The sequence below is a fragment of the Podarcis muralis genome, chromosome 7, assembly GCF_964188315.1.
Source record: "Podarcis muralis chromosome 7, rPodMur119.hap1.1, whole genome shotgun sequence".
Taxonomy (NCBI): Eukaryota; Metazoa; Chordata; class Lepidosauria; order Squamata; family Lacertidae; genus Podarcis; species Podarcis muralis.
Genome location: NC_135661.1, coordinates 26,950,292 through 26,963,131, shown reverse-complemented (window position 1 = coordinate 26,963,131; position 12,840 = coordinate 26,950,292). Strand labels below are relative to the sequence as shown.

General features: G+C 45.6%; 1 protein-coding gene across 1 annotated transcript; it reads left to right on the top strand.

Moving 5' to 3' along the window:
* The first annotated feature begins 4,641 nt into the window (after positions 1 to 4,641).
* On the top strand, positions 4,642 to 10,472 carry CAMK2N1 (calcium/calmodulin dependent protein kinase II inhibitor 1). The gene is made up of 2 exons (XM_028740533.2): positions 4,642 to 5,488; positions 8,896 to 10,472. Exons 1-2 carry the CDS (start codon positions 5,320 to 5,322, stop codon positions 8,964 to 8,966), a joined length of 240 nt encoding a protein of 79 aa, XP_028596366.1. The 5' UTR covers positions 4,642 to 5,319; the 3' UTR covers positions 8,967 to 10,472.
* The last annotated feature ends 2,368 nt before the right edge of the window (positions 10,473 to 12,840 follow it).

Genomic DNA, 12,840 nt, shown 5'->3' with positions numbered 1-12,840 from the left:
GCAATTTAAAATGTCTATATAAGGGCGGGCACACCTTTGTTCTGGGTCTTCATCCTCTCTCCTGCATGTGAGGGGAGCACCCTGTTGCTACAGTTAATAAAGATCAGACTTACTAGCTGCTTTGCTTCTCAATATTCTATGCTTGGTCTCTGTTATTTTCCTCCTACCAATAGAGAACCTACATAAGGACTCTGTACGGGCTTTTAGGTACCCCATAAGGGAAAAGGAGCAGGTTTTTTTACTTATATCATGGGTCATCGTGCACATCAGTGGACCATGCATAAGCCCACCCTGCTCCATTATGCCCCACCCCCTTTTCCAGCCACTTCTGAGTCACTGTGATGCATGTGTGCATGATCGCACGCCAATGGGACCCGTGTAAATTGGTCATTGCCTGTCCATCATTTGGGGAGCCTGTGGTAGTGTAGTGTTTAACTTATGGTTACCAGATTTTTTTCATTGAATCTGGGGACACTTTGGGGGTTTGTTTTTTTGAAGCTGAGTAGCAACAGGGAGTCAGTAGTGGGGATGGTGAGACGAAAGACCCTGGGCCCAAGCACACATGCATATTGTATAAAGGTGCAAAGCCCTTCTTTCGCACCCTGTGAAACATAAATGCACAGAGTTTTTAAAAAACTGGGCAACGGCCACCCGCCCGCAACTCGCGAGCCTTCCCCTATCAGTCAAAACAAAGGGGGAAGGGGACAGGAGATCTGTACCGCCGGACGTCCCCGGTTCCCCTTCGGCAGTGGTGGCGGTAGCGGCAGTCAACAGCCCGGAGACAGCCTGGTAGCGCAGTTGGTTCTGGCTGGCTTCAGGAGCTGCTCACTGCCGTGGCGCCTGCCATTTTTCCTCGCCAGAAGTTCCAGCAAGGAAAAATGGTGGGCGCCACAGCAGCGGGCAGCGGGCAGCTCCTGAAGCCAGCCAGAGCCACCTGCACTACCAGGCTGGCTCTGGACTGCTGAGGTTGCCACTGCCACGTTTCCCGGGGACAGATTTGCAAATCTGGGGACTGTCCCTGGGAACCCTAGTTTAACTAGGACCTAAGAGACCATGGTTTAAATTTGCCTTTCAGAGTAACTTGCCTCACAGGGTTGTTGTGGAGGTCAATTGAGGGGGGCAGGGAGAACCACAAAGGCTACCTTGTGCTCCTTGGAGTGAGGGCAGGAGAAAAAAATTGCTTGAGGGATCAGGAGGTCTTTCCCTGCATCTGAATAAGGTGACATCTCTCACACATGGAGGCAGGGCAGGGCAACCCAGGCTGGGCCAAGAACAGAACTCCTGGCTTCCTTTATCTTCTGGCTGTAGGAAACTGACAACTGAAACTGATGTCTCAGGTAGACATGGGGTTGCATCACCTTGCTGTAACACAGTTAGCGATGCCTTTCGGTCACCTAGGAGGATTCCATCCTGAGACTGGATCTCTCAAGTTACACAGCCAACCCGGAGCCAAAGAAGAAACTGTATGGGGCTGTTTCAGTTCACTGCAGCAAGTAACAATGGATCAATGCATCAATTTTTGTCTCCCCCACCTCTCTTTCAAATCTTAAATTCATTTCCATAACCATTTCCAGATACCTCATGAAAACTCCTTGGCAAATTTATCTTAATATGCAACTTTTTGTATGTAGTGTTGACCAATATAGAACCATAGAATTGTACAGTTGGAAGGGATCCTAAGAGTAATCTAGTCCAACACCCTGCAATGCAGGAATCTCAACCAAAGTGCTAACATGATTCATTTCTGTAGGTTCTTTTCATTAAGAACATGCACACCATGAAGATGGTCTGGAGGCTGCAGCAAATGCAGAGCATGGCTGGCATGTGGGGTAGCCCAGTGGGATCATGCATCTTGATAGCACCTACCTGGCTGCCAGAGAGCTACCAGGCCAAATCCAGGCCAAATCCAAGGAGTTAAAACTAGCATAGGTAAAGGTAAAGGGACCCCTGACCATTAGGTCCAGTTGTGGCTGACTCTGGGGTTGCGGAGCTCAACTCGCTTTATTGGCTGAGGGAGCCGGCGTACAGCTTCCGGGTCATGTGGCCAGCATGACTAAGCCGCTTCTGGCGAACCAGAGCAGCAGACGGAAACGCCGTCTACCTTCCTGCCGGAGCGGTACCTATTTATCTACTTGCACTTTGACATGCTTTCGAACTGCTAGGTTGGCAGGAGCTGGGACTGAACAACGGGAGCTCACCCCGTCACAGGGATCGGCAAGTCCTAGGCTCTGTGGTTTAACCCACAATGCCACCCGCGTCCAGTAAAACTAGCATGCAAAGCCCTAAATGCTTAGGACCCAAGTACCTTAAAGAACTAATTCCCCAATATCAATCATTTGAATACCCTGAAATTGGCAGGTGAGGCCTCGTTGGTGGTGCAGGGCCTTTTTGGTGGTGGTTCCCCATTTGAGGAACGCCCTCCCCAACGAAGTGCACCTTTCCCCCTCAATATTGACTTTCAGGAAGAATTTCAAAGTATTCCTATTTACCCCGGCATTTAATGGCTGAAAGACACTGTTCCCCAAGATCACTGGTTGAAAATGCTTTAATATGTTTTGGTTTTTTAGAATAGTTCCAAATGGTATCCACTGTTTGTTAGTTTTTAAGTGTTTTATCATTGCCGTGTCTGGCCCCCGCCCTGGGCTCCTCCAAGAGGAAGAAAGGTGTATAAATACTAATAATTTCTGCCATGGATATTTGAAGGCTGAACTTCTGACTTAAGAGCAGCCTTGCCAACCAAATGTCCATGTCAAAGTGCTATAAAAACAGGTTTCTTTTTCATTGTGCTTTTAGGGTGCTAGTTGTTCTGATTTGGCACATATGCTGTCTCCTGCTGTGTTTTGGGGCGCTTTCTTTTTGCTATGGATTGTGCTTTTAATGTGTGTGTGTGTGTGTGTGTGTGTGTGTTGTTTTAAATTTTATTTTCTTGAAACCACCTGGTGACTGAGAAGTGGAGTATACCTTGGGGCTTGTAAACCTACAAATAAATAAACAAACAAGTGACTTTTTTTGCTCCTTTCAGGTGTGCTTAATAAATTGCCCCCTCCCCGGCCACAACATGCATGCAGCGGGGAAGGCAGCATGGGATGAGAGTCCAGCTCATAACACTGCACTCTGCACATGCCCTGGAACAACCTCTTCTTTGCGACATTACAAGCTGTTAGAGGGAGAACTGTGGCTCAGTGACAGAGCACCTGCTTTGCATGCAGAAGGTCTCATGTTTGATCCTTGGCATCTCCAGGTCGGGCTGGGAAAGACTCCCTGAGAAGCTGCTACCAGCCAGTGCAGAAAACACTGAGGTCAATGGAACAGTGGCCTACCTCTGGTCAGTGTCTTAAGGATGAACTTCCAGTTTAAATTTAGCCCTGCTGCGTGGGGAAGGCAAGCAGATTGGCCAGTTCAGAGTACTGCAGAAATGCAAAGATGCTTTGAGAAATGACATTATCCTGTTTTTCCCCCTCCGAAATGCTGAGGATCATTTTCATGCGCTTGTAGCTTGTAGCCAATGTTGGTACCTCTCAGAGTTACCCAACAGAAATGAATGGACTTGGCTAACTTGGGTCCATAATTTCCATGCAGAACTGAGCTGGATACAACCCATAGCTCTCTTCTCATCCACGTTACCCTCATAACAACCCTGTGAGGTAGGCTAGTCTGAACGAGGCAGAGCGAGAGCGAGAGCTGGGAGCTGACCCTGGCTGCTCCCTTCTCCTGCTGACAGCAACCACTGCCATTGGGGATGCTGCTTCTGTGCAAGCTGTCACGTATTTCCTGTTTCCTGCTATTTAACTTTAATTGTTGTGATTGTTTTATGCTTTGTGTACTGAGTTGCACTTAATTTTTAAAAAATGTTTGTTTCATGTCATATTACCTGCTATTTCCTTGGGGGAAAAACAACAACCAGCTGCTAAAAGCGCAATAGATATGTTGGGCAAAGGAACGCAACACACACAGGGATTAGGAGAGCAATAATAATAATAATAATAATAATAATAATAATAATAATAATTTATTATTTATTATTTATACCCCACCCATCTGGCTGAGTTTCCCCAGCCACTCTGGGTGGCTTCCAATCAAGTGTTTAAAACAATACAGCATTAAATATTAAAAACTTCCCTATAATTTTTTAAAAATAATAATATAATTTTATATTTAAATTCATTTATTGCCTGCCACTCTGGGATTGTGGGACTGAAGGGTGGCAATGGGAAGTTTTAATAGAAATAAATGCAACTATTTTCTTGCCAAACAAGCCATTGAAAACACCATAGATGCATTTGGCAAAATTATTCATGCAAGCATTCACACAAACAGAATGAGGAGTGCATAAATATGTGCGCGTGTGCGCGCTCACACGTGCACAAGTTGTTTTACCCGTTTTTATAATATCGGTCACCATAATGTGTCCTGAGGATGGTGAGCTGTCAGGGCGGCAAAGGCAGGTTGTAAAACAAACACCATTCTTTTCTTGCCAGCGGGTGAAAATTTGGCCAACAAATACAACAAGGCAGGACAAGGGGTGTCCTGAGTTGTTGCTGCCGCTGCCGTTTCTTAAAGGCTAATCTACTGTTATTTTATTTCTTCCCGTTTCCTTTTGGGGGAAAAAATGACGAAAAAGAGATGCATTTTGGCTGCTGCTCGCAATAACCGTAACGTGAGCATGCTAGTCTCCTGGAGTCACAGAGGAAGGTCTGCAGGCTGGGCTGCAACATTTCAAAACAAGCAAGCATGGGCTGTAAGATCAACGCCGTTGCAAAAGACGTGCCAGCAGCTGGTCAGAGATGAACACGCGAGATAAGGAGAGCGCAGGAATTTTCCGACGCGCTTTCTTCCTTAGAGACACGGATGAGCGCAAGGAGACACGGCTGAGAGAAGAGTGAGACACTTTCCAAGCTGCATGGATCTCTCTCTCTCTCCCTTCCTCCTCCCTCTCTGACGCTGTAGCTTTTCCAGGGATCTCTGCCTTTTTCCTCCTCCCCTCCCTCCCTCCCCTCCCTCTCCTGTCTCTTCCTCGCTGGGCTTTGCCTGCCAGTCTGCTGAGCACCTTCCCTGCGCACCTTCCCCAGCCGCGAGCGCGCAAGCCCCAGGCAAAAACAGGCTAGGCAAGGAGCCACATCCTAGCCGGGCAGCCCCCCAGGAGCCTCCCGCGCCCCCCCTTGCGCCTGATCCTACTTCTGCCACCAGCCGCACCCCGGAGACGACCCCTGCGGACCTGCCCGAGGGACTTCGCCCTCCCGGAGCTGCTACTTGCCGCCGCTGCAGTCTCGCCCGCCTGCCTGCCTCGCTCTCCCGGGAGCTGCCTCGGTGGAAGCGACGATGTCGGAGGTGCTGCCTTACAGCGAGGAGAAGATCGGGCCCTACGGGGACGGCGGCGAGGTGGGGCAGATCTCCTTCACCTGCCGCCTGCAGGACACCAACAACTTCTACGCGGGGGGGCAGACCAAGCGGCCCCCCAAGCTGGGGCAGATCGGCAGGAGCAAATGCGGTGAGCGCAGCGGGGCAGCGATGCGGGGCACATGCGGGGTAGACGCGGAATAAAGGGGGAGCAGCAGGCGAGTGGAGGCTGTCGTTGGGCGCGCTTGGAAACTGCACCCCAGCCTCCCCATTGCTTTGAGGCAAATTGCTGGGCCCCTTCCCCCCCAATGTTGTGGAAGTTCTTAACTTTTCCGAGAGTGGGGTGGCGTGTGAGAGCTTGCATCCCCTTAGTTACAAACCCTTATTTGCAATTTCTCTGTGTTCTCTCACCACCAGGAGCTCCCATGGCGGAGTCCTAGGTGTGCTTACTCGAGAGTAAGCCTCATTATGTTCCATAGGAGCACATACACCCCTCCTCGATGTGCTGGGAGCGCAGCAGTGAGGAACGACAGAGCAGCTGCTTTGCAATACAGAAGATCCAGGGTTCATCCCCCCCCAAAAAAAAATATCGCGAGGTAGGGCTGGGAATGTACCCTGTCCGAAAGCCTGAAGGGCCTCTGCCAGTCAGTGTAGGTAACACCAAGCTAGATAGACCAACGACCTGACTTTCAGTGCTTCTGTTAAAACCGGCCCCTTGATTAGAACCACGAGGACGGGCATTTTGCTTTGTTTTTAGAGGACGGGCCACAGCTCAGAGATGGAGCACCTGCTTTCAATGTCGAAGTTCCCCGGTTCAGTTCTTGGCATCTCCAGGTAGGGATAGGGAGCTCCCCTATCTGAAACCTGGAGAGCTGCTGCCAGTCAGTGTAGGTAGCCTGCCAGGATATAAGGAAGCTTCCAGTGTTTCTATGTTCCCAACAGTTCCTGTGCCCTTATCTGATTCTGCATTTGATAGGACCCCGGCTTAAAGCACCCCCTCATAGATAAATACACCCTTAAACATGATCCATCTTTTTCTCCAAAACCTCCTTCTTGCACAACAGCTGGGGTGAAACTTGTTTGTGCCGTAGTTCTTAATATGTTTTAACTCAGAGACGACTCATTGAATTGAATCAACTTAAGTGGTCCGTTCATTTCAGTGGGTCCACCCTGTGTTTGACTGACGTTGTACGCAATCTGCAACTGTTAATTCTTCTTAACCCTGCACCCGTTCACCTCCTTGCCTTTTCTCTGCGCTAAACCCATGCAAACCTTTCTGCTCTCCTTCTCCCTCCATCCCTCCACAGACTTTTAGCTGTTCACCCCATCCACATATCCATCCCTGCGGCCAGAAGCACCCGCAGCAGGGGGGTCCTTGACCTGGCAATTTAATCTTAAGAAACATGCCCAAGGCAGGCTGGATGTGTGCTTGTGTGTGTCAAAAGGATAGAAGCTTAAAAAATAAATAAAAGGAATGCCCATTCCCAAAGATGGTTGTGAGGTGAGGGTCAGGTGAGGAGGCGGGATTTAAAGCCCAAATGCATGCAACTTCTGTCCCGGAAGAGTTTCTGCACTCTCTGCAGCAGGGCTGGGAAAGGGCCTTTGATCGGGGCTTCGATGGGGCCAAAGTGCTGAGTGAAAAATCACCCCTCCTCTCTCTGTGCAAGGAAAGGGCATGCACACACATATCTGGCGCTCATTTACCGAAGAACTGGTTTTCCACAAGCTCCTACCGCAGTGTCAATAATATGGAGTATAAGTCTGCGTGTCTCTCATTCCCATGCACTCCCATCTCTCACAGCCCCTATAAGACCTAGTGAAGCAAAAATATCTGGAGTCAAATGAATTTGCTGAAATTGGAAGTTCTTCTTCTCCTGCTGGTGTCCTCAGTGTATGTTAGCATATGAGAGAGAAAGATAGTCTGCCCAGTTCGGTCACTGTCCTCTAGGCGCTTACAATCTAAAATGTGGGAAATTAGGCAGTGAGAGAAGGAAGGCTGTGGTGGCTGTGAGGCACTTACAACTTTGTCTGCTGATGGTCAAGAACAACGTTTAAAACAATCAAGAGACTTGTGGCATTTCAGTTTGTTTTGGTGCGTGGTGCTTATGCCAAAATAAATAGGTAAGCCTTTCGGGTGCCACAAGTCTATTCCGTTGTTTTTGCTGGAATAGCATGGCTGTCTGGAAATACAATAATATAGAGGTGTGAGGTTATAGACTGGGCCATTCTCCTTTTGTGTGTGTGTGTGTGTGTGTGTGTGTGTGTGTGTGTGTGGGAGTTAGACCTCACCCCAACAAGGTGGGCCTGCTGCACAGAAGCCATGACACTCCTTTCACCCATGTGCAGGTCCCCACTTGAGATTCTTATTGAAGTAACAGTAGTAAGACTTGGAGTTGCACAGCACTCTGCTTCAGGTGGTGAGTTGGGAAATGTATGCTTGAAAGGCTGGACCCATGCCTCCTCTTGAATCCTTAGATCCAGTTCACTTCTGTCAAATTATTTGGTGGAGAGAGGAAATGGGTTGGAGATACCAACGTTCAAATTTAAGATTTTAGAGAGGTGGGCGCGGAGGAAGGAAAATAGGACCCCAGTAGTGGACAGAGGTCACCAATGGACCCTTTCCACGTACAGCTTTCTGTTTCGACTCGCTTACATTTTTCCTTGCGACTGGAGGGTCTCACCCAACATAATTAGGGCTTAATTATAACGAGTTGAAGGGGTGTGTGTGTGTGTGGTCTCTTTGTGCTTCTGATTCTGCAATTAATTGTAGGATAGTAATGACACTAGCCAACCTGGGACTTCATTTGCATGGGTTTTTTTTTGGGGGGGTGGTGCTTTTTTGTTTTCCTTACAAAAAAGAATCTTAATTTGATACTCTATATATCACTTTTCAGGTTGTAGATTTTGTGACCTTCGAAAGAGCAGATTCTCAGTGATAAACTTTGCAGGCACTCCTTTGGAAAGAACAGCACATATTTGGACTGAAAGCATCTTTTCAGAAAGGAGTGTGTGTGTGTGTGTGTGTGTGTGTGTGTGTACACCCTACAGTCATGGGGAGGGTGACAGCAGATTTTCTGAGTCACAAATAAAAAACGTTTTGTGACTGCAACTCTAATTTCACTCACTAGGTAATGATCCCCTATTGGACATAGTGTGACTGGAGATTAATTTTTATTTTATTTTTGCGTGGAAGAGGGATTAAAAATAATTGCAAATGATAAATGATGGTTTTCAAGGTGAGTAAATGGATGCAAATACAACCCACACACTTTCACTCCCACTAATGCCCTCTGAGACAAATCCACCAGGTAATTCTCCTTTACAAGACCTTGGATAAATTGTTAATCTGATCCAGGGCTCATTTCTTTGGACTGTCAGCTACAGAACTTCAGTTCTCTGGTTCACATTTGTCCCTTTCTCATTTTATCACCCATTTCAAAGCCCCGCCCCACCCTGTGGCTTCTCACTATAGGGTGATGTCAGCAATTAAAATCTAAATAATGGAAGCTTCATAGAATCTTAAATGCTCTGCTTTCTTTTCTTTTTATCTGCTTACAGTTGTCATTGAAGACGACAGAATTGACGATGTCCTCAAAAACATTTCAGAGAAACCACCTCCGGGAGTTTAAATCTTTCCACAGAGACACTGAGTGAAAAGGAGGGGGAAGAAAATGATTGACCTTTTATTATTGGGTAAAAAACAAAACAAAAAAAGGCAAGCAAACTAATAGCACTTTGAAGTTATTCCTTGCTATCCTGTGACCCATCTTGCGAAATCCTTAGGAGCAGGCTCAGAGGCAGACGGTGTGAGATGAGGAAAGCAGTTTTACTCATGTGTGAAAAGATAAAAATAAAAAAAAAAAATCCAAGCCCAACTAGATTCCAGGAACTGCAAAATGCAAACCGTACAAATTGAAATGTACGAAGAAGAGCTCAGTTGTCTAAATTAAGACTGGTGCTCCCCTTTTTTTCCCTCTGGATGATGAGTAATTGGGAATTTGGATTTTTAAAAGTCCCTTAAACATACAGAACAGAAAAAAGGCAGGGAATCTAGCAGTGTTTTCTTGGAAATCTTGGGAAGTGTCACTGTTTATACTTGTTCTGAACAAGCACTTGTTTACATGGTAAAATCTTGCAAAAACAATTCCATACATTTCCATACAATATGCTCTCCATCTCCATTTTTTTAAAAGAAAATGTCTGTATTTATGAATGTGGGTGGGGAAAGGGAGGGGAAAATAATGATATATAATTATAATTATACACATATATCTATATATCTATATCTATATTTAATTCTAGCTACCTTTTAAAGTTTCAGTGGAATGTACGGAACCAAAACTTTTCTAAGGAAGGGATTCTACAGGGAAGAAATTCTCTCAGTATTATTATTTTCTGAAAACAGATTGCAAATCTGGTATTTCACTGTTGCAGGAGGCAATTGTTCTTGAGGAAATAGAGAAATTTAATTTTATATGTGAAATGGGGGGCAGAAAAAACAAAAGATGTGCATCGCTTTTTCTAATGACCACAAGCAAGCAATGTGGGCTAACTGCTTTCTTTCTTTCTGTTTTTTTAAAAACTGTGACTTTATTCTCTGTCACACAAAAAACACCCCACCCTGCAAAAAAAAACAAACAAAAAAAACCACCACCCAAACCACAATACAGTGACAAGTGTGCCAAATATTTTGAAATGCCAAAAGGCATTATTCTTTTTCCCTTTTCCCATTTTTGTGATTTTGAGTCCACGTAAAGTTGCATTTTTGTACCTGAATAACCCTTGTCTTTATAAAGGCTCTTTACTGACTCTTTACGTGAAACACACATATACCTATGGGAAGCTGACTTTCGGAGTCTCCTCCATTTTCTCCTTTCTTCCTTTCTGATTCTCCTGATTGTACTTCAATTTTACTTACTTTTTGCATGACCTGCAAAACAAGAGGGGAAATGCCTCTTCAAGTGAGGAAATATTTTTTTGCCGTTCTCTTCGCATAAACTCTGGAATGACCTTTCAATGGGTAGTCTTGTTTCCTTTACTTATAAATATCGTGTATGTTGCACTCCTTTGCACAGGGCTATTTCTGAAATGTATAATAAAAAAGGAAAGAAGAAAAAAAAGAGAAAGAAAACAAAGTTCTTGTGTTCTCGTTTCATTTTATCCTTATAACAGCCCTGCAAGGTAAAACAAGCTGAAAGATAGTGGTTAGATCAGCCTTAGTAAGCAAATTTAATGGTTGGGCAAGGATTTGAATTCCGTAGCCCAAATCTCCCCATTTAAACACTGCATTAGTGCTGGTTGCCCCCCCCCACCTTTTACATTTTCTGACTTCCATGACAAAAGTCCATATAGATTGATCTGCCAAGAAACTAAATAACTCCCTTCTTGATTGAAAACCACTACCATCAGATCTTCTGCATGTGAAAACAGGAACATGCTTGTATGAGTCCTGGCCTCATCCCAAAAATTACTTCTGCCATTACACATTACTTAAGGCAGGAATGGGCAGAAAGTAGAGTGGGGTCTACTGGTAGAAGATCAACAAAGATATTTGACTCAGAACCGTTTTAAAAACATCAACATCAGAAAGACCCCCATGGCCAAAAATAAATATTAGGCTGCTGAAATCAAGAAAACAGGAGTAGATTTGCGCGTGAAACAATTTGTGTGGAAGTGCCAGTTATGTTACTGCAAACAAACTGAGCTTGTTGTCAGAGGCCTCTTAGGGTCTCCCAGATGTCCTTTTTTTATTGCATATCCATGATAATTTGCGCTCACAATGCTATCAGGCTATTCATAAGCAACCTCCCTTTCAATACTGATTTGTGCCTGCAAAAGCTTTGGGGCAACCACCTGGCTGAATTTCTATTCAGTGCATATGCTGTAATTTCCCACCCTACAAATATTCTGTTCCATTTTGTTTTGGTTTCACCTTTGCTGCACTACAGCCCATCTGGACAGCAATAATGTGGCATCGCTCGGGAAGCATCATAGAACATCGAACAAAGCACGATTTCTCCACTCACCAATGCACTATTACTGCATCAAGAAGGTGTTGCAGAAGACACCAACTTGGGAGGGGGCCACATACTGTAATTCTACACCTGTGTTTTTGAGCCATTCTTTTACACCAAGATCCCATGAGCTTAAAGTCAGTCCACTAGGAGCAGAGAACCTGTGGTCCTTCAGATATCATTGTGATGTCCAGCTCCCTTGAGGCTCAGGTTACCAAAGGGATGATGGAATTGTAGTCTTATCAACATCTAGAGAGCAACAGATGTTCCCCATTCCTGACTCAGGGTCTACCCTGTCTGCTATATTCATGCAACAGGCTGCTCTCTGCTGATTTCAGAGCAAAGACTTGTTTAAGTTTTTGGTTAAATGCATGCTTGGAGTGGGGAATTCCCCTGCCTTGCTATTGACCATTAGGCACCATTCAATATCCTTCCATCGTGTAATGTGAGATGTGGTGCCTTAGGGGACAACCCAAACCCAAGATCTGCCAGGCAAAGGGAGTTAGGATCTGGTGCATTCCCTCCTCACTCCACCAGTCACAGCATGGCTGGGCTATGAGAGCATAAGCCCCTCATCTCAACTCAGAGTTACACCAGCATAAATCCCTCACCCTGGCTCATCTGGCTAAGCTGGGACTGTTGAATCTTATACCAATGTAAGTCCTGAAAGTGGACATTCTGGGGGAGGGACTGGGCAGAGGGGACTTACCTTGGATCCTAACTCTGTTCAGTTCAGTCATGTGACCTGGCAACCTGGCAGAACTAATGCCAGCAAAAAAGGATGGTGTTAGTCAAACTCTATTTAAATGTTTGTTTTCCCTTCTGCCAGGCCCAGATGGGCTCAGGGCAAGTGGCAGAAGCTTGGAACAGGGGTAATTTATGCCAGTTTAATTTAAACTGGTGTGAATCCCTCTGGCTTCCTATATTTAGGATTGCTCTGCTTGTAGACAAGCATGGGCATTGAAATACATGTGCTCTAGATGGCAGGAAACAGAACATCTAGGAAACCCCGAGGCAGTAAAGTTTAGCTGTTGAAGCCTGAACACAACAACTGTTCAGACTTTAGCAAGGCATATTAAAGAGGAAAAAATAAACAGGAAACTGGGACTTGTCCTTGAGATTCTGGGACTAGGGTCTTTCCACTTGGCCATTGCCAAGAACCAGGAAATGTATCACCTGAAAAAGAGATCAGGAAATGCCACAGTTTTGCATAAAATGTGCCTATGCTGATTTATATGTGTAGATGCAAAATTAGAATGACTTTAAATAGCAAGTCATGTCAACATAGCAGAAAAGTTGGTGGCTTGGTTAGCTGTGTGCCAGCTCAGTCCAAGTGTTTAACTGTTGATGGGCAATGTCAAGTCAGACCCTGCTTTGAACCCTCCATGGATTTTGCTAGGCTGGAGTGTGACCTTGGACACTGATAATGCTTGTTCAGATAGAGAGGCAGTGTGGAGAAACTAGCCACCTGTAAAATTTACATTCATTG